The sequence below is a fragment of the Saimiri boliviensis genome, chromosome 3, assembly GCF_048565385.1.
Source record: "Saimiri boliviensis isolate mSaiBol1 chromosome 3, mSaiBol1.pri, whole genome shotgun sequence".
NCBI lineage: Eukaryota > Metazoa > Chordata > Mammalia > Primates > Cebidae > Saimiri > Saimiri boliviensis.
In genome coordinates, this window is record NC_133451.1 from 51155017 (window position 1) to 51176457 (window position 21441).

The 21441-nt window shown below is 39.3% G+C and overlaps 2 protein-coding genes across 2 annotated transcripts in view; both read right to left on the reverse strand.

The window, feature by feature from the left end:
* Nucleotides 1–17868, reverse strand: part of PDCL2 (phosducin like 2) — a 39546-nt gene extending 21678 nt beyond the window's left edge. The window contains exons 1-3 of the mRNA XM_003933612.4: nt 17727–17868; nt 7141–7261; nt 6170–6260 (exon numbers count right to left, since the gene is read on the reverse strand). Coding sequence (XP_003933661.1) covers nt 6170–6260; nt 7141–7261; nt 17727–17732 — 218 coding nt within the window. The 5' untranslated portion in view covers nt 17733–17868. The remainder of the gene's footprint in view (nt 1–6169; nt 6261–7140; nt 7262–17726) is intronic.
* Nucleotides 17869–20500: 2632 nt separating this feature from the next.
* NMU (neuromedin U) overlaps nt 20501–21441 on the reverse strand; it is a 31947-nt gene continuing 31006 nt past the window's right edge. Inside the window, exon 10 of the mRNA XM_039468304.2 lies at nt 20501–20673. The gene's annotated coding sequence lies outside the window, so the exon portion shown is untranslated. The remainder of the gene's footprint in view (nt 20674–21441) is intronic.

The following is a 21441-nucleotide window of genomic DNA, read 5'->3' on the forward strand; positions in this document are numbered from 1 at the left end:
CCTCCTTTATCAGACTGAGCCACTATTCCCTGCCATAATCATCCCAGGGCCAGGTACCAAACAACTAGAGATAGCCCCTATATCCCAGAGCCCACCAAAATTATTGAAACTAGCCAATCCTAATTTTGTTTACCCTGCCTAGTCTTGTTTTTCCCATACAAACCACAATAAAAGCATTATGCCCATGCTTTTTCCTTGCTCCTTCTGACTCCTGATCAATTCAGGTGCTTCACTGCATGGCCTCGGTGTGGCATGATGTGGCATGCACCCTTGCAGTTGGAAACTGTGAGTAACCAACTCTCCTTTCAGTAGCAACTGTCTCCTGACACACTTGAATAAAGACAAAACCTGGGAATATTTAAAACATTCTGACCTTATTTCACATGCTAGAAATATATCAAGTAAAACCTCTTACTTTACATAACCAGTAATCCAAGCAAAATCAAATCTAGGGGAGAATGCCAAGGATAGTAACCCAAGGCTGGGGGACCTCTCATAGTTTTCAAATTGAAATCCGTCAATTTTTCTCCACTGGCCCAGGTATTTGCAACCTAAAGTTATTCCACAATTCTTCTGAGAGCCCTACTTTGTTTGCACCAAGTATCTAATTTCTCTCAACCGGCTTAATATCTTTCAGAAATTTCAAAACATTTTTGTCCCAATGATGACACTATGCTCTACTTAATGGTACAACTATCAACGACTTCTCTTCCTCCTCCCCTCTTCCACTTCTTCCTTCTTCTCATTTGTCTTTGTTACTTCAATGGAATTGGGCAGGGGAGAACAGTAAACACATGGGCTAGTTTTGCCATTAGGAGTTCATACAGTGTTCAATGGCCTGCCTTTTTCACCTAACAATCCTATCAGTTGGGATTCAGTTGCATAAACAGAAAGCTCACTAGCCATTTTAAGCAGACAGGAGCTTAATATGGAAAATTAAATGTTTTACCAATTCAATTAAAGGACACAAGGAGCAGGCTCTAGACCTGGCTACCAGGAATGACTCCTAGAACAACATGCAAAACTGGCCTGCCAAGGCTCTACCACAATCTGGAAACTAGGGAATCTAGAACTACGACTCCATTGTTGGCTCTAGTACCAAACTATCCTGAGAATCAGAAAGCCAGTGTAACAGCTTTTGTCTCTAGAAGCCTATCTTCTTAGTAATAATCTGAGGATGAGAAACTGTTGCCAAAATAATGGCTCCATTGGATACTATACTCCATACCTGGATGATCACATCAATCATATCCCAAACCTCAGCATCATGCAATGTACCTGTGTAACAAACCTTCATGTGCATTCCCTGAATCTACAATAAAAGTTGAAATTATAAAATAAAAAAAAGAATAATGGCCTGAAAACCATGATGCAAATTCTAGATTAGTACCAGCTAAATGGATGCTTTGTGTATTTCTACTTCTTTCCACACTTAATTTAGTTCTGAATTCACATCCCTGGTAAATGTCTAAATCACATTATTTACCTTTACTACAGTAAAGTCTGAGAAATATCATTTTAGGTTTTTAGCTTCCATGGTACTGGAATACCCCAAAGGAAAGGGGGGCACATGTCAAAAAGGCCAATTTAGTATTATATGCCACAAACAATATACTACAGAATTGTTTATTGCTATGTATACATTTTTTCATCCTTTTAGCTAGAAGAGCTTCTGAGCTGACTCACTTGTTATTTTATAGCAAATCATCTACATAATAATCTTTGTCTCTTCTTTTTTGAATATTACATCTTTTTTTTTTTTTTAAATCTTGTCCTAAGGCACTGGCTAGGACCTATTGCAGGTGTCCCCAAACTACGGCCCGCGGGCCACATGCGGCCCCCTGAGGCCATTTATCCGGCCCCCCGCCGCACTTCAGGAAGGGGCACCTCTTTCACTGGTGGTCAGTGAGAGGAGCACAGTATGTGGCGGCCCTCCAATGGTCTGAGGGACAGTGAACTGGCCCCCTGACCTATAGTATGATGTTTAATAACAGAGATGAGGTGGGATGTGGTGGCTCAAGCCTGTGATCCCAGCACTCTGGAAGGCCAAGGTGGGCAGATCACTTGAGGTCAGGAGTTTGAGATCAGCCTGGCCAACAAGGTAAAATTCTGTCTCTGTCAAAAAATACAAAAATTAGCCAGGCATGGTAGCATGCACATGTAGTCCCAGCTACTCAGGAGACTGAGGCAGGAGAATTGCTTGAACCCAGGAGACAGAGGCTGCAGTGAGCTGAGATTAGGCCACTGTACTTCAGCCAGGGCCACAGAGCAAGACTCTGTTCCCCGCTACCACCAAAGAAAAAAACAGATGATAGTGAACAATTCATCTTTTTCTCATAATAGTAACTTTTAATGTTTGTTAAAATTTTTATCAAGTAAGAAAAATTCCATTACTTTAGCTTACCACTAGTTTTTAAAAAATATTTTCTTGCTGTTTTGTTTTTACTTTAAATGAGGAATTTGCTTTAAATCAGCACCAGCAAGGTAAGTACAGAATTTCTTAAGAACAAGTAATATTTTTAAACATTACAGGTTCAGGTACAGAAGTGAAAATAATGCCATAATTTGGTGGCACCTGAATTTGTGATTTTGATGTGGAATATGCAAATAAAAGAATTTCTATTTATGGCATCTCTCTTTAATCTCTATGGTAGAGACAGGTAGGGTGATCATCATTATAGCTTTCTCTTCTGGGGAAGCTACATTTACTTGGAAGACTACATTTGCCAGCTTGTCTCACAGTTGGATTAGGATCATGAGACTAGATTATAGGCCATGGCACATGAGTGAAAGTGATACATACATTTCGATGACTCATCCCTAAAATGCCGCACGTGATCTTTCACACTGTCTTTCTGATCCACACAACTAGAGGTAAAGGTTTCTGAAATTATGTAGCCCCTAATGAAAACAGCCCCGGTCCATAGTCATCACCTGGGAGAGAGCTGCTCAGGAGAACTATAGGATAAGCATCAAAGAGTTGTGTAACCATCACCACTACCTAATTCAGAACATTTTCATCACTCCATAATAAACCCATATCTATTCACAGTTACTCCCTATCCCCCATCCCAAGCTCTGGTAACCAATAATCTGTGTTCTGTCTCTGTGACTTTTTGCACTGGTTTCTTCCCCCTAGCATGTTTTCCTCCATATTGTAGAACATATTGGTACTTCAATTCATTTCATTTATGGCTGAATAATATTCCACTGTATTGATATATCACTTTTGGTTATCTATTCTTCAACTGATGACATTTGGATTGTTTCCATTTTGGGGTTATTGTGAGTAATGTTTCTATGCCATTCCTATATGTGTTTTGAATTCTCTTGGGTATATATCTAGAAGTAGAATTGCTAACTTTATGTTTAACTTTTCGAGGATCCACCAGATTGTTTTTCAAAGTGGCTGTACCATTTACATTCCCAATGGCAATTCACAGGGTTCTCATCCTCACCAACTTATTTATTATAACCACCTTAGTGTGTATGAAGTAGTCTGCCATAGAGGCGTCTTCCCTAACTCCAGTAGTTAGTGTCAGAATTGAAATGAACTGTAGAACACCCAGTTGGTGTCCAGGAAGTTGGAGAATTGGTTGTGGGGGACCCTGCTACATTTCATGCTGGAAGTGGTATAAGTAAAACACACCAGAGGAACTAAAAACTACAGTAACTGACATAAAATAGTACATTGGAGATTTCAAAAGCAGATTTGGGGAAGCAGAAGAATCAGCAACCTTGAAAATAGGAAAACTGTAATGATCAAATCTGAGGAACAGAAAAAAAAGAATGAAAAAATAAATAAATAGTGCCTAAAGAGTCTATGGGATGATATCAAGCAGATCAACATACATGTGTGCATCTTAACAGAAAAGAGACAGAAAATAAGCATAAAGAATATTTTAAGCAATAATGGCTGAAAATTTCCCAAATTTAATGAAATACATGAATTGATATATCTAAGACCAACAAACTCCAAGTATAAACTCAAAGACACCCACACGGGGATACATGCCTCCCAAAGTGCTGGGATTGCTGAGGCCATTGTGAGATGTTAATTTTTATCCTTAAGGTAAAAACAAAAAGATACACATAAAATGAAAGAAGAAGGAAATAAAAAATGCTACACTACAGCTAACTGCAAAAAGAAAGTAGTAATAGAAGACTTAAGAAAACAAAAATTATATAAAAAATACAGAAAACACCTAAGTAGCAGAAGCAACTCTTTTCTTAATTTTTTTTTTTTTTTTTTTTTTTTTTTTTTTTGAGACAGAGTCTCACTCCATCACCAGGTGCCAGGCTGGAGTGCAATGGTGCGACCTTGGCTCACTGCAACCTCCACCTCCCGGGTTCAAGCAATTCTCCTGCCTCAACCTCCCGAGTAGCTGGGACTACAGGCACGTGCCACCACGCCCAGCTAATTTTTTTGTATTTTTAGTAGAGATGGGGTTTCACCATGTTGGACAGGAAGGTCTCAATCTCTTGACCTCATGATCCGCCTGCCTCGGCCTCCCAAAGTGCTGGGATTACAGGCATGAGCCACTGCACCGGGCCAGCAACTCCTTTCTTGACAGTACTTACTTTAAATGTAAGTGAATTTTAAATTAATGTGATTAATCTCCAGTTAAAGGCAAAGATTGGCAAAATGAATTTTTTAAAAAGTGTGTTCCAGGTTTCTCAGGCTTCTTCTCCATTTTTTTTTCTTTTTTGAGACAGAGTCTCGTTCTGTTGCCCAGGCTGGAGTGCAGTGGCATGATCTCAGCTCACTGCAACCTCCGCCTCTCAGATTCAAGCAATTCTCCTGCCTAAGCTGCCCAAGTAGCTGGGATTACACGTGCATGCTGCTATGCCCAACTAATTTTTGTATTTTAGTAGAGGCGGAGTTTCACCATTTTGGCCAGACTAGTCTTGAACTCCTGACCTCAAGTGATCCGCCTGTCTTGTACTCCCAAAATGCTGGGATTACAGGCATGAGACACTGCACCTGGCCTTCTCAGGTCTCTTTTATAAGAGCACTAATCCCATTCATGAATGGGGAGCCCTCATGACCTAATCACCTCCCTGAGGCTCTACCTGTTAATGCCATCACCTTGCGGGGGTTAAATTTCAATATATGAATTTAGGAAGGGACACAAACATTCAGACCACAGCACCATCATTTAGTGGTTTTTATGGAAGTTTTATTAGATAGGCATGATTGATTAAATCATTGGCCACTGGTGATTAACTCGATCTCTAGGCCCTCTGCCCTCTGCCCTCTCCTGTCTCCAGAGAGCAGGGAATAGTGTTAAAAGTCCTAATCTTCTAACCACATGATTGTTTCCTCTGGGAACCATCCCTCATCCTAAAACTACGAGTATGTCTATGTCGGGAACTGGGGACAAAGACCAAATATGTATTTCTTCTTATCACAGTTCCAGAATATATTTTATTCCTGTTTATAACTTCTATTTCATTATTGCTATTCTCTTTTTGATCATTTATTATATTCCTGTCTTTTTAGCTCTTTAAGCATCTGTAAGATGTCTTAAAGTCTCTGTCTAGCTAGTCTGACTTCTGGGCTTCCTCAGGTACATTTTCTCTCAGTATATTTTGTTCCTTTGAACACACAACTTTCTTGTTGTGTGTGCCTTGTAATTTTTGTTGAAAACTAGACATTTGAATCCTATAATGTGGTAATTTTGGAAATAAGCTTCTCCTCCTTTGCCAGGGTTTTGTTTTTGTTTTTGTTTTAATTGTTGTAGGCTGTCTTTGTGCTGGAGATCATTTTAGTTGGGAAACAAGTTGCGAAATGTATGAATCTGTTCTAATTTCTAAAATAATTTGTTTAAGAATGGTAATTAATTCTTCATGAAATGATAGACACCTTTGACAGACATCATGCTAGAAGGAAAATCATGGCCATCTTTTTATTGGCCTCTTATTGCTATTTTCTACTTTAATAATATGTAGCTTGAAGTTATATATCATTGCATAATTTTCTACTAAAGGCAAAATATTAAGAAAAAATGATATAATGATGTAATAAAATTTCACCTTATATAAAGGGAGTTTCAAAATGTTACTTAAAAATTAGTGTTGTTCTTTGTAAAATCTATTCAACAAATCTCTTAGTCTTATTCTTATAATACTTCAAAAATTTATAACTAACGCAAATGAATCGCTGTACCTATATGTTTCAATAGCTTGCATATCTTCTTCATCAAATTCATCTTCAGCTTCCTTCAGCTGTGCAAGAGTCATCTTTTCAAATGGTTTAACTAAAACAACATAAATTATAGATTATCAAACGGTTAAATTTTTTTTTTATATTACCGTCAATGTCTAGAAAAAACTGTCTTAGATAAAGAAAATTAAGAGTATCTTTAAACAGCTAGGCGTGATAGCTCACACCAGTAATCCCAGCACTTTGGGAGGCTGAGGTGGGTGGAACACTTGAGGTCAGGAGTTCAAGACCAGCCTGGCCAACATGGTGAAACCCCATCTCTACTAAAAATACAAAATAGTCAGGTGTGGTGACAGGCACCTGTAATCTCAGCTACTCTGGAGGTTGAAGCAGGAGTATCACTTGAATCTGAAAGGCAGAGGTTGCAGTGAGCAGAGATTGTGCCGCTGAATTACACCCTGGGCAACAAAGTGAGACTCTGTCTCAAAAAGTAAGAGTATCTTTAAACAAACATAAAGCAGTCAGCCACCAATAAAAAACCTATACTAGAAAGTATAACATTAAAGTATTATTTCCTCAAGGTTCACAGAACTGACAGGCTACATTTAAAACTAGGTATGAAAACCAATTTGACTCCATAAATTCAGATTTCCCTCAAGTATCCAGAAATCTTGATAAATAATACATACTCTAAAGAATGATCACAATAGATGGTAATCACAAGGTAGAGAGACATGGTGGGAGAAGAAAGCTTACTAGGTTACACACCAGGATACGTCAGCTCTGTTATCAACTAGCATGTGATTTTCAACATGTAAATTAGTCATTTTAGGTGTCCCATCCAAATACTGAATAGGTAGGGTTTATATTAAATGATTTCTAATGTCTTCTCTCCCACTATGTTCATGAAATACCTTACTACTACCTTAACTGTATTAATCCCATCATCCAGCCCAGCAAATGTACAACTATACCCATTGCTTCTTTCTGTAAACGTAAAACCATTTCTTCAATTTCATCTTTTGGCTCTTCTTTAGGAGGTAGAATGCCAAAGTCTCTTAAAATGTCATTCCATTCTGTATCTTCATTGGGATCCTACACAAAAAGAAAAGAAAATTAACATGGTTGTACACTTTAATATGTATTTGGAAAATTCATTGACATGTAGCACATTCAATTGTTCATGAACTCTACAGTTAATTAGTTTTGAAGAATAAAGCAAAGTGACCTACTTTTTCCTACTTCCCAGCACTAATGGGATTATATGCTTCACTGAAAAGTTTAATAAAATGTCAATTTAGAACACATATATAGAATATTAAGGAAGTATCTTCTAAGTCATGGAAAATTTGCTGATGGCTATATTAGGCAAAACCAATTAACATCATACACAAATAAACTTTGGTTTCTTTTACTACATATGCATTCAAGACCACCAGATGCATTTACTTTTTTTTTGGAGAGAAAGTCTCCCTCCACCAACGAGGCTAGAATGCAGTGGCACAATCTTGACTCACTGCAACCTCCACCTCCTGGGTTCAAGCAATTCTCATGCCTCAGCCTCTGGAGTAGCTGAAACTATAGGCTGGCTCCACCATGTCCAGCTAATTTTTTCTATTTTTATAGAGTTTCCCCATGTTGCCCCAGCTGGGCCTGAGCTTCTCGTCTAAACTGATCCTCCCTCCTTGGCCTCCCAAAGTGCTGATTATCTTTGCTAATTCTAAACTTGCATTGTTTTCTTGCTACTGTTATTTGAGTTCCATATATATTTTAAGTAGTAACGCCATGTCAAGTGTATTGCTTGTAAATATTTTCTCCCAGATTGTCTCTTCACTTGGTCAACTGTTTCCTTTGCTGTGCAGAAGCATTTTAGTTTGATGTAATCTTACTTGTCTATTCTTGCTTTTGTTGCCTGAGCTTGGGGGATTAAATCCAAAAATTCACTGCTTGGACCAACAGTGTGTAGTTTTTCCTCTGTGTTTTCTTCTTGTATCATATTTTCACAATTTCAGGTCTTACATTTAAGTCTTTAATCCATTTTTAGTTGATTTTTATAGACGGAGCAGGATAAGGGTCCAATTTCATTCTTCTGTATGTAGATATCCTGTTTCCCAGCATCCATTACTGAAGAGACTGTCCTTTACCCCATTGTGTGTTCTTGGCCCCTTTGTCAAAAATCAATTGACTGTAAGTAAATGTGTGGATTCATTTTTAAGTTCTCCATTGGTCAATATCTATTTTTATGCCAGTACAATGCTGTTTTGATTACAATGGCTTTGCAATATAGTTTGAAGTCAGGCAATGTGATGCCTCCAGTTTTTTTTTTTCTTCTTCTTCTTCTTTTTTTTTTTTTTTTTTTTTTTAATGGAGTCTTGCTGTGTTGCCAGGCTGGAGTACAGTGGTGTGATCTTAGCTCACTGCAATCTCTGTCTCCTGGGTTCAAGCAATTCTCCTGCCTCAGGCTCCTAAGTAGCTGGGACTACAGGCATGCACCACTACGCCCAGCTAATTTTTTTTTGTAGAGACAAGGTTTAACCAGGTTGGCCAGGATGATATCAATCTCTTGACCTCGTGATCCACCTGCCTCAGCCTCCCAAAGTGCTGGGATTATAGGCATGAGCCACCACACCCAGTCTTCCAGTTTTCTTCTTTTTGCTCAAGATTGTCTTAGCTATTCAGAGGTTTTTGTAGTGCCATATGAATTTTAGAATTTTTTTCTACTTCTGTATAAAAGGGCATAATGGAATCTTGATAAGGATTGTATGGAATCTGTAGATTGCTTTGGGTAATATGAACACTTTAACACTAATTAATTCTTTCAATCCATGAACATGGAATATCTTCCTATTTATTTGTGTCTTCTTCAAAAATACCAATAGTTTATCATTTTCAGGCTACAGATTTTTCACACCCTTGATTAAATTTATTTCTAAGTATTTACTTTTTTGTAAATATTATAAATGGGATTATTTTCTTGATTTCTTTCTCTGATAGTTCACTGTTAGTGTACCGAAATGCTACTAGTTTTTGTTGTTGTTGTTTGAGACAGAGTCTTATTCTGTCGCCCAAGCTGGAGTGCAGTGGTGCGAACTCAGCTCACTGCAACCTCTGCCTCCTGGGTTCAAGCAATTCTCCTGCCTCAGCCTCCTGAGTAGCTAGGACTAGAGGTGCCCACCACCTTGCCCAGCTAATTTTTGTATTTTTAGTAGAGATGAGGTTTCATCACGTTGGCCAGACTGGTCTCAAACACCTGGCTTCAAGCAGTTTACCCACCTTAGCCTCCCAAAGTGCTGGGATTACAGGCATGAGCCACCACACCTGGCCAGAAATGCTACTAGTTTTTATATTGATTTGGTATCCTGTAACTTTAATGTATCCATTTATTAGTTCTAATAGATTTTTGGGGGGCTTTTAGGGTTTTATATATACAAGATTACATCATCAGCAAACTGCAACAATTTCACTATTTCCTTTCCTGTTTGGATGCCTTTTATTTATCTTCCTTTATTGCTCTGTCAAAGACTTCTGGTACTATATTGAATACACAGTGAGAATGGGCATTCTTGTCTAAGAAAAAAAGCTTTAAACCTTATCACTGAATATGATATCATCTATAGGCTTGTCATATATGCCTTTATTGTATTGAGGTACATTCTTTCTATACCTAATTTGTTGCAAGTTTTTATCATGAAAGGACATTAAATTTGGTTGAATGCTTTTCTGCATCTAACAAGATGATATGATTTTTGTCCATAATTATGTTAATGTGGTATGTCACATTTGTAGATTTGCATATGTTGAAACATCCTTGCATCCATAGGATAAGTCTCATTTAATTGTGGTAAAACATCCTTTTAATGTGCTGTTGATTTTAGTTTGCTAGTATTTTGTTGGGGGTTTTTACATCTATGTTCTTCTGAGATAATGGCTTATAATTTTCTCTTCTTGTAATGTCCAGGTCTGGCTTTGATTATCAAGGTAATGTTGACCTCATTAAAAACTTTAGGGCCAGGTGCAGTGGCTCACGCCTGTAATCTCAGCACTTTGGGAGGCAAAGGTGGCCAGATCACTTGAGGTCAGGAGTTTGAGACCAGCCTGGCCAACACGGTGAAACTCTGTCTTTACTGAAAATACAAAAATTAGCTGGGCACAGTGGCAGGCACCTGTAATCCCAGCTACTTGGTAGACTGAGGCAGGAGAATCACTTGAACCCAGGAGGCAGAGGTAGCAGTGAGCTGAGATCATGCCACTGCACTCCAGCCTAGGAGACAGAGTAAGACTCTGCCAAAAGAAAGAAAGAAAGATTTAGACATATTACCTCCTTTTCTATTTTCAGAAGAGTTTAAGAAGGATTGGTATTAGTTTTCCTTGCAATGTTTGGTAGAATTTACTGGTGAAGCCATCAGGTCCCGGAATTTTTTTCAATAGGAGACTTTTAATTTTTTTATTCAATCTCTTTATTTGTTATTGGTCTGTTTAGATTTTGCATTTTTCCTTGATCCACTGTTGGTAGGCTATATGTGTTTAGGGATTTCTCCATTTATTCTAGGTTATCCAGTCCATTGGCATGTAACTGTTCATACTAATCTCTTATAATGCTTTGTATTTCTGGGGTATCAGCTGTAATGTCTCCTCTTTTGTTCCTGATTTTATTTTAGCTTTCTTTCTTTTTCTTTTTTTTTTAAATAAAGTTGGGGTTTCACCATGATAGCCAGGCTGGTCTTGAACTCCTGACCTCAGGTGATCCACCCACCTTGGCCTCCCAAAGTGCTAGGATTACAGGCACGAGCCACTGTACCCGGCCAGCTTTCTTTATTCTTAGTATAGCTAAGGTTTTGATTTTATATTTTCAAAAAACCAATGATTGATTTGATTTTGTTGATTTTTAAATATTTTTTAGTCTTTGTTTCATATATGTCTGCTGTTTATTATTTATTTCCTTCTGATAACTGTAAGCTTAGTTTGTTCTTTTTTGTCGTAGGCATTTATTGCTATGCATTTCCATCTTTTTTTTTTTTTTTTGAGACGGAGTTTCGCTCTTGTTACCCAGGCTGGAGTGCAATGGCACGATCTCGGCTCACCGCAACCTCCGCCTCCTGGGCTCAGGCAATTCTCCTGCCTCAGCCTCCTGAGTAGCTGGGATTACAGGCACGCGCCACCATGCCCAGCCAATTTTTGTATTTTTAGTAGAGATGGGGTTTCACCATGTTGACCAGGATGGTCTCGATCTCTCAACCTCGTGATCCACCCACCTCAGCCTCCCAAAGTGCTGGGATTACAGGCTTGAGCCACCGCGCCTGGCCCTGCATTTCCCTCTTAAATCTGCTTTTGCTGCCTTCTATCAGTTTTGTTGTAGTTCCATTTTTGTTTTCTTCAACACATTTTAAAATTTCTCTTCTGATTTCTTCTTTGACCCATTGGTTGTTTGTAGCATATTGTTTAATATCCACATATTTGTTAGTTTTCAAGATTTCTCCTGCTACTCATAATAGAAAAACTGTACTCATTAAATGATAGCTCCTCATTCTCTTCTCTTCCAAACTCCAGGAAACTGCTGTTCTACATTCTACTTTCTACCATGTATTTGACTATTCTAGTTACTTCATGCAAGTGGAACCATACAATATTTGTCCTTTTGTGACTGGCTTATTTCACTTCATGTGTTTTCAAGGTTTGACTATGTTGTAGCATGTAGCAGAATTCCATTAAGACTGAATAATATTCCATTGTACCTATATACCACATTTTGTTTATTCATCATCAATGGACATTTGGGTAGTTTTCACTTTTCATTATTAGGAATAAAGCTGTTATAAAAATGGACATACAAATATCTGTTTAAGTCCCTACTTTCAATTCTTTTGGGTATATACCTGGAAGGAGAATTGCTGGATCATATGATAATTCTGTTTAATTTGGAAGGAAACTACCAGTTTTCTACAGTAGTCACACAATTTTACATTCCCATCAGCAATGTAAAAGGGTTCTAATTTCTCCACATCCTTATCAACACTTTTGTTATTGTCCATCTTTTCTATCATAAGCATTCTAGTGGTTGTGAAGGAGATTGTGGTTTTGAGCTGCATCCTCCTCATGATTAGCAATGTTAAGCATCTTCTCATGTGCTTATTGGCTATTTGTAGATCTTCTTTTTAAGAAATGTCTATTCAAGTTTGTCTTAGTCCATTTTGTACTCTACAACAAAATACCTTAGAGTGGGTAAACTATAAAGAACAGAAACTTATTTTTCACTGTTCTTGAGGTTGGAAATCCAAGACTAAGGCACTATCAAGCTCACTGTCCAGTGAGGGTCTGATCTCTTATTTCAAGATGGTACCTTGAACACTGTGTCTTCCAGAAGAGAGGAACACTGTGTTCTCACACGACAAAAGAGAGAATAGTTAAAAAAAAAAAAAAAAAAAAAAAGAGAGAGAGAGACAAACTGTCTCCATCAAGCCCTTTTATAAGGGCATCTAATCCCATTTACAAGTAAGGAGCCTTTGTGGCCTGTTGAGATTCACTTGGGGTGGCTGGCAAAATATTACAGAAAATATTAGGGAGAGTTATAGATTAGTTTCAAACCTTTTGGAAGGCTGAAAGGTTTTACTGCGACAGGCCAAAAGTGGCAGGTCCATTAAGTTAGGGAGAACGTAGGGACGATAAGAGGCTTTCCTAGTTGTTTACCCCACATCCCCTTGTCTCTACTCTGTTTACTCATGTAAACTTTGTACTGGATGGTCCTCTCAAGGGGAGATCAAAGGGGATCTGGGCCCAGAACCTAAAGCTTTTATCATTCATATAATCATTCTTTTAACTACGTTAATTATCCACAAGTGTGTTGACTTAGAACCTCTCTTATGAAATCTTTTACTAAATAGATGTAATGATGAAGAGTCGATCGGCTGCGGTTCACCCTCTGAAAGCAGCTGACAACCATCCCACTTGAATCACTGTAATCGTGTGAGAGTGCATTTATTCATCTGTCATTGAGTCAGGGTCTGCAGGCCAAACTTCTACAGGTGGTGATCAACGTCTTAATGGCCTAATCACCTCCTAAAGGCCCCACCTCCTAGTACTATCACATTGGAAACATCTGAATTTTGGAGCAGACACAAACAATAGCAAACTCTTTTGCCCATTTTTGTATTGGGTTGCTTGTCTTTTTGTTGTTGAGTTTTGGGAATTCTTTTTATTTTCTGGACATTATCCTCTTATCAAATATATGATTGGCCAATATTTTCTATCTTTTGGTTGTCTTTTTTTTTTTTTTTTTTGAAATGAAGTCTTGGTCTATTGACCAGGATGGAGTGCAGTGGAGCAATCTTGGCTCCCTTTGAACTCCCCTTCCTGGGTTTAAGCAATGCTCCTGCCTCAGTCTCCTGAGTAGCTGGTATTACAGGTGCCCACCACCACACCTAGCTAATTTTTGTATTTTTAGTAGAGATGGGATTTCACCATGTTGGCCAGGTTGGACTCAAACTCCTGACCTCAAGTGATCCACCTGCCTCAGCCTCCCAAAGTGTGGGATTACAGGCTTGAGACACTGTGTCTCACCAGTTATTTTTTTCACTCTCTTGATAGTGTCCTCTGAGGCAAAAAAAAAAAAAAGTTTTAAATTTGGTAAAGTACAATTTGTCTTTTGTTACCTGTGCTTTTGGTGTCATAAGCAAGAAATTATTGTCAAACTCAATGTTATGAATCTTTATCTTATGTTTCCTTTTAAGAGTTTTATAGCTTTAGCTATAGGACTTTTATATAGTTTGAGTTAATTTTTGTATACAGCTGTGAAAGAAAAACAAATCTTAGGACCCCCAAAATCACTAAGCCAAGGGAAAAGTCAAATTGGGATGTATGTCAGGCAAACATGCCTCCCATTTTATTACTAAATAAAATGCTACCAAGATAAAAAGCTACATACCTCCCTCACAATTTGTTCAAAAGGAAATTCCTTGTGGACAAAGGGCAGACAGAACTCAAGGTCATCCCTCTGAGACTCACGAGACAAATGCATATCTGATTGCTTCCTCTGCTCTATTGTTTATGGAAAAATGCAGATTCACTGAGTCAGACTAAATTGTACATTCACTGGAAGGCTGATCAAGGACTCAAAAGGATCAAGGACTCTCTTATCTACTTCTGACCTGAAAGCCCCGTCTTCAAGTTGTCCTGCCTCATTAGACCAAATCAATGTATATCTTACACATATTGATTGATGTCTCCCATCTTCCTAACATATATAAATGCAAGGTGTATCCCAACTACCCTGGATACATCATCAGGACCTCTTGAGGCTGTGTCATGGGTACATCCTTAACCTTGGCAAAACAAACTTTCTAAATCAACTGAAACCTGTTTCAGATATTTCAGATTCACAGTCTAACATAAGGTTCCAATTTCATTTGTTTGCATGTGGATATCCAGTTTACCCAGCACCATTTATTGAAAAAAAAAAAAAAACCCACAAAAAACTAACTGTTGCTAATTTAATGGTCTTGGCACTCTGTTAAAAATTGTTTGAAAGTATGTGTGGGTTTATTTCAAGGCTTTCGGTTTTACTCCATTTGTCTGTTCTATAGTTTTCAGTAGTTATAAGTACAGTTGTTTTATAACCTATTTCTGATCATTCTGATATCTAAAAATCACTGTAGGTCTGTTTTTCTTGGTTCATGGTCTCATGGTGCCTTATTTCCTTGTGTGCTTGGTGACCTTTGACTGATTTCTGCTTGCTGTCCTCAAAAACTCATTGATGGGAATTCCTTAAAGCCTAAACTAAAGATATCTTCCTTTACAGAAGATTTATATTTTTTTCTTCCTGGTATTTGAAGGCACTACAATATATAACAAATTCACAGTTTAAGGTTGCGGGACCACCCAACAATATGTCTCCAGTTACAAATCCACATGAGAGGTGTATTGGGCCAAAATGTTTTTTGACAGGGCTTATTCCTTCTCATTTTCTCCTCTGTTCCACTGAGCACCAAGATATCCTTCCCTGAATTCTCCTAGACATGTGTTCACCTCCAGTTCACCCTCCTATTCATCTCCCACCCTTTGATGGACCACACCCTTTGGTTCTACCTCAAATAATTCTCTATCATTCTGACCTTTTAGCTGGGACAGATGCCTGGAATAAAAGACAGATTAACAAGAGAAAAACAGAAGTGTATTAGTATGCGTACCTCATGTATACATTGAAAATACCAGGGAAAATGAGTGTATCTCAAAGAGGTGGCTTAGAATTCAGGCTTAAATACCATGTTTCACTGAAATGAAAGAAGGGTATGTGGGAGGCAAGTTATGGGGAGGTGACCAGGAAAAGCAGGGTACATTAAGAGTAAGGTTTGTTAGCTGGGTGGAGAGGCTCAAGCCTATAATCCCAGCACTTTGACAGGCCCAAGTGAGCAGATCACTTGAGGTCAGGAGTCCGAGACCAGCCTGGCCAACATGGTGAAACCCTGCCTTTACTAAAAATATAAAAATTAGCCAAGTGTGGTGGTGCAGTCCTGTAATCCCAGCCACTTGGGAGGCTGAGACAGGAGAATTGCTTGAACCCAGGAGGCAGAGGTTGCAATGGCCCGAGATTGCATCACTGCAGTCCAGCTTGGACAACAGAGCTAGGCTTTATGTCAAAAAAAAAAAAAAAAAAGGTTTGTTATGCAGATTTCAGGTGGTACCTTCTCCATCTTGAACCCAGGAGTTTGAGACCAGCCTGGGCATTGCAAAAACCTATCTCTAAAAAAAAAACTAGCTGTGTATGCTGGCATGTACCTGTAGTTCCAGCTACTAGGAATGCTGAGGTGGGAGGAACACTTGAGCCTGGTAGGTTGATCACGCCACTGCAGTCCAATCTGGGTGACAGAGTAAGATCCTGTCTCAAAAAATAAATAAATAAATAAATAAATAAATAAGACTATTAACTTTTTTTTTCCTGCTCTGTCGCCCAAGCTGGAGTGCCATGGCACACTCTAAGATCACTGCATCCTCCACCTCCTGGTTTCAAGTGATTCTCCTGCCTCAGCCTCCCAAATAGCTGGGACTATAGGCATGTGCCACGATGTCCGGCTAATTTTTTTTTATTTTTTTATTTTTAGGAGAGACAGGGTTTTGTCATGTTGGCCAGGCTGGTCTTGAACTCTTGACCTCAAGTGATTTGCCTGCCTCTGCCTCCCAAAGTGCTAGGATTACAGGCATGAGCCGCTGTGCTCAGCCATGGAATTTTATCTAATGGAAACAGGCAACACAATCTATTTGCTCAAACTATGAAGGCATTCACCATGCCATTAATAGCTGTATTTGTCTTCTTCTTGTTCCCTCACTAGTAAGCTCTTAGAACAGGTCCGTATCTAAAATATAGGCACTGAATAACTGGCTGCTGAATTAATCAGTGAACAAACAAAGGTTAATATGATTACCCTTCATTCTCAATCACATTTGCCTTCATTCTCAATCACATTTCAGCCTAAATCTGGAAGAACAGATGCAAATCAGGACAGATCTGCAATGTTTTTACACACATATATAATGTGCTTGCTACGAATCCATTATTAGCCTGAGAGGACTGGCCATAAAAAATTATATGTAACTGATGCTCAAAATATCCTAATAAATTATGTAGTATACACAAACACCCAAAATTAAATATGTAAAATGAGAAAAATTCTAGTGGTTTTAACTTGTGGGAGCAGGTGGGAAAAAAGGTGTTTCTGTAAGTTAGAAAGAGAATTTTACTGTACTAAAAAAAAGAAAAGGAATGGCACAGGCTTCTGGTTAATAAGGAAACATTAGACAGAGGAGGAGCCTTCTAAGGAACATTTTGGAAGTATGACAAGAGTTTTTGAGATGAGGTGCAAGAAACTCCAGGGACATTTGGTCTTAAGACATATGCGATTGGTAGGGTTTCTGTTCTGATCTTTTTTCTTTTCTTTTTTTCTTTTGAGACGGGCTGGAGTGCAGTAGCGTGCAATCTCTGGGCTCAGTGCAATCTCTGCCTCCTGGGTTCAAGCGATTCTCCTGCCTCAGCCTCCTGAGTAGCTATGGCTACAGGCACATGCCAACATGCCCGGCTAATTTTTGTGTTTTTAGTAGAGATGGTGTTTCGCCATCCTGGCCAGGCTGGTCTTGAACTCCTGACCTCAGGTGATCCACCCACCTTGGCCTCCCAAAGTGCTACGATTACAAGCATGAGCCATCGTACCCAGCCCTGTTCTGATCATTTTTTCAGGTCGTCGAGGAAGACAATTAAATTGAATTACACTTAGGCTAACGTTGCTGGTCTATTTCTTAAGCCAAAAATAGTATGCAGCAGTGAGATTTCTATGATTCCGGTGTGAAACACAATACGTAACAACTCTTTTAACGTTTTCTCCAGCAACAGACACAAGTCTTAAACGTAGGAAAAAATGGCGTTCTCCTAGAGGATTTATCTCACAACTAGCACTTTTCGAGAACAAATGTTAGACCTTAACTCCTGTGTCCGCCCTCCCCATTTGCGTTCCTCAGCTTTGGGCCCAGCTGGAGGCCCCGGGAGCTCCAGGGTCGCCCGGCAGGTCCCGACCCTCACCTGCATGATGTGCTGCTCCGCCCTTCACGAGCCCGCGCCGTCGCGTAGCTGGCGAGGCGTCGCGGTCTGAGCTCAGCGGACTCCGCCAGGCAGGAAGGGCGCCCGCTTGAGGCCGGGCGGTTTCGAGTGCCCGCCAGAGGAGAGAGAGAGGCGAACGAGGACTTGTTGCGCATGCGCGGGAGGGGGCGGCTTGGTTGCCAGGCAATGCGGAAGCCTAACACAGGGGACGGTTGTGGGACCTTGACGTGCCGGGTCCTGGGGCGTCTATCCCCAGCACTGCCTTTCCTGTTCGCTGTGTGGTGCTGGTCCTGACATTCCTGTCAACGTTTCCCTCCACCACTTCCATCGAATCAACCGATTGTTTCAGAGCCTCTTGCATCCTTGAAACCCTGAGACCTGCCTTCACGGAGAAATAACAAACTCCTGGGGTGGAGAATCCTTCAGAGGAGGCGTTCTAAACCCGGGATCCATAGACTATTTATCGTTTGTTTTTGAGACAGGATCTTGCTCTGTCATACAGGCTGGCGTGAAGTGGTGGAAACCCTGCTCACAGCAGCTCAACCTCCAGGGATCAAGCAATCCTCCTGTCTCAGCCTCCCACGTAGTTGGGACCAGAGACGCATGTGCCACCACATCCAGCTAATTTTTTTAAAATTATTTTTTGTAGAGGCGTGGGTTTCACATGTTGCCTAGACTGGTTTTGAACTCCTGGGCTCTAGTGATCCTCCCACCTCAGCCTTCCCGAGTGCTGGGAATACAGGCATGAGCCACCACTTAGCCCATACACTATATATGTGGATATGTTTTAGGAAGTATCTTGCCCCCAGCCCCCAAGTGTACACATAATTTTGTTGTATGTGTACATTTTTTCTGAAATTAAGAGCCATAACTTTCATTAGATGCTTAAATGGGACTGTAGGCTCCCCAACTTTATCTTAAAAATCTACCACCTTAAGTGACAGCAGCTCTGGCTTTAGGGCAGGCACAGTGGCTCATGCGGGCAGTCCCAGCTCTTTGGGAAGCTGAGGTGGGCAGATCACCTGAGCTCAGGAGTTCAAGACCAGCCTGGCCAACGTGGTGAAACCCCATCTCTACTAAAAATACAAAAACTAACCAGACGTGGTGGTGGGTGCCTGTAATCCCAGGTACTCAAGAGCCTAAGGCAGGAGAATCACTTGAACCGAGGAGATGGAGGTTGCAGCAGCTGAGATCGCGTCACTGCACTCCAGCCTATGCGTCAGAATGAGACTCTGTCTAAACTGGAAGAAAAATAAAAGTTCTGGCTTTAGGTAGGATACCTAGACAGGTGGGTTCCTTTGTGTTTAAATTAAGGAAAGGATGTTTACTAGGAGCTGTCAGGAACTTAAGGAAAGTACTTGGTATTTTATACACATTGTTTTACACAGTTCCAGAGATATACTCACAAGATATGGAAAATTTTTAAAAAATGTTTTCATGACATAACTTTAAACTTGGATTCAGCATGGGACCAGTCCATCTGTAGTGCCTAGCTAATACTTAATACAAATCCTATACTCCTAGTAGCCCACATATTCTGTTATGTTTGTGTGTGAGACATGAATTAGTTAAACATAAATAATTTAAAACATATCATGATTTTTGTAATCATGTCTTGGTATTTGTCTCCTCTTGTTCCTCCTCCTCTTTCTTCTTCTTCTTCATCCTAGGAACCCTAAAAATGTTACTTATTTCTCTCTGGATTTCTGAGAGGCCCTGGGAACTGCTGATTAAATTAATATTCTTTTCTTACTTTGACAGTCCAAAGTCCAGGCTACTTGAAGTACTGTGCACAGAACTAGCTAATGCTGCCCCATGCATTTGTGGCTTTAGGGCAGCATGCTTTCCTTGCTCTCAAGTCCCCACCTTATCAGGGCAATTTATTTTTCTAAAATTTTTTTTCTCTTCTGCTTCTTCTTATGTTCTTCACTCAGGCTGACAAGAAGTAAAATTCAGCCACTTTGTTAGGAAAAGGTGTAACTTAAGCTATAATTGGTCAACATTAGGAAAATAAAGATTTGTTAGATACTCTGCTCTGAAGAATGTATGTATAGACCTAATCCTACCTACTCAAAAGAGCCACTCCTCTGTAATCAGCCAGCAACCTTCTTAATGGAGGAGGTGGGAATCTAAGGCAGAGGTCAGAAGGACAAAAGAGAGGACCCTGAGAGGAGATAAATTCAACCTCCATCTGAAGTTAATTGTGCCCACTAAACATTGATTTGATGTTAAAAGTTCCCAATATGTGTTCATGATCCTTACTAATAAAATATTAGTAAGATTTTTTCTTTCTGCTAATGGACAAGACTAATTGTCTTTCAGATGTTGCGGGGTGAAGTAACTTATTTTAGGATAAATTGAATACTATGAGTTGCTAGAGAAAGTTAGTCTTCTGATATATTTGTAGCAATCAGAAATCCATTATAGTTTATAAATCAGAACTTGCTTATTGGACTATTGTATGGGTTATGGCCCAATTCTCCAACTAGTATAGTTTCAGTTGGTGCTCACATTCTAAGATTGGTAGCTACTGGGCATTCTGGTATTCTGGTGGTTTTGTCACTGACAAAATCCAAATATGATAAACTAAAACAGCTCATTAAAACTCAACTCTGTATGAGTGACTTTCATGAAAATATCAAAAAAACATGTGTACCAGTACTGTCAAACCCAGCAGGCATCTAAGGAACAGCATTATATACAGGTTTATCATACAGTATTTCTCATTAAAACACTAAGCAAAAATATTTCAACTTTTTTTTAATTTTCAACAAATTAAACATTTACAACATTGTTACAACTGAGAACACACTGGCAATACAGGGATTTTCAACAGAGTAAATTTAGCAAGGATTTTTTGCAGAAGAAAACAAAATGTCAGTACATTTTGTATTCCACAGCATTGCTCTGTGGAAAATTAGCTGGCATCCTGTAAAAAAAAGAAAAATTGAATTAGATTTTAGTGTAAATGACCACATGATTGTGTGTACATGTTTGTATATAGACATTTCTAGAAATATTTTGTCATAGAATGATAACATTAGCATGAGCTATTTCCCAGCCGTTCTTCTGTGTGTGTGTGCGTGTGTGTGTATATATATAGATACACACACAGGAGGAATATATATATATATACAAATATGTATATTTATTAATATATAAATATATATTAAATGTATATATATGTGTGTGTGTATATATATATATATATATATATTTTTTTTTTTTTTTTGAGAAAGAGTCTTGCTCTGTTGCCCAGGTTGGAGTGCAGTGGCATGATTTCGGCTCACCACAGCCTCCACCTCCCTGGTTCAAGCAATTTTCCTGCCTCACCCTCCCGAATAGGAGTGCAACACCATGCCTGGCTAATTTTGTATTTTTTTTAGTAGAGACAGGGTTTCACCATGTTGGTCAGGCTGGTCTTGAACTCCTGACCTCTCGTGATTTGCCACTTTGGCCTCCCAAAGTACTGGGGTTGCCAGCATGAGCCACTGCACCCAGCCTGTCTAACTACATATCATTTAATCTATCTCTAATGGAACACTTATTCTGTATGTCTGTGTCTTCCAACAGTTTACGGTATTTAACTATATAAAAGTGGTTTCCTAAAGCTCATTAATGCCAATAAGATCTATGAATAAGCTATTTCAAAAGCTGCATTTACTCCTTATGATCTATTTCCTCATATTTTTGCAAC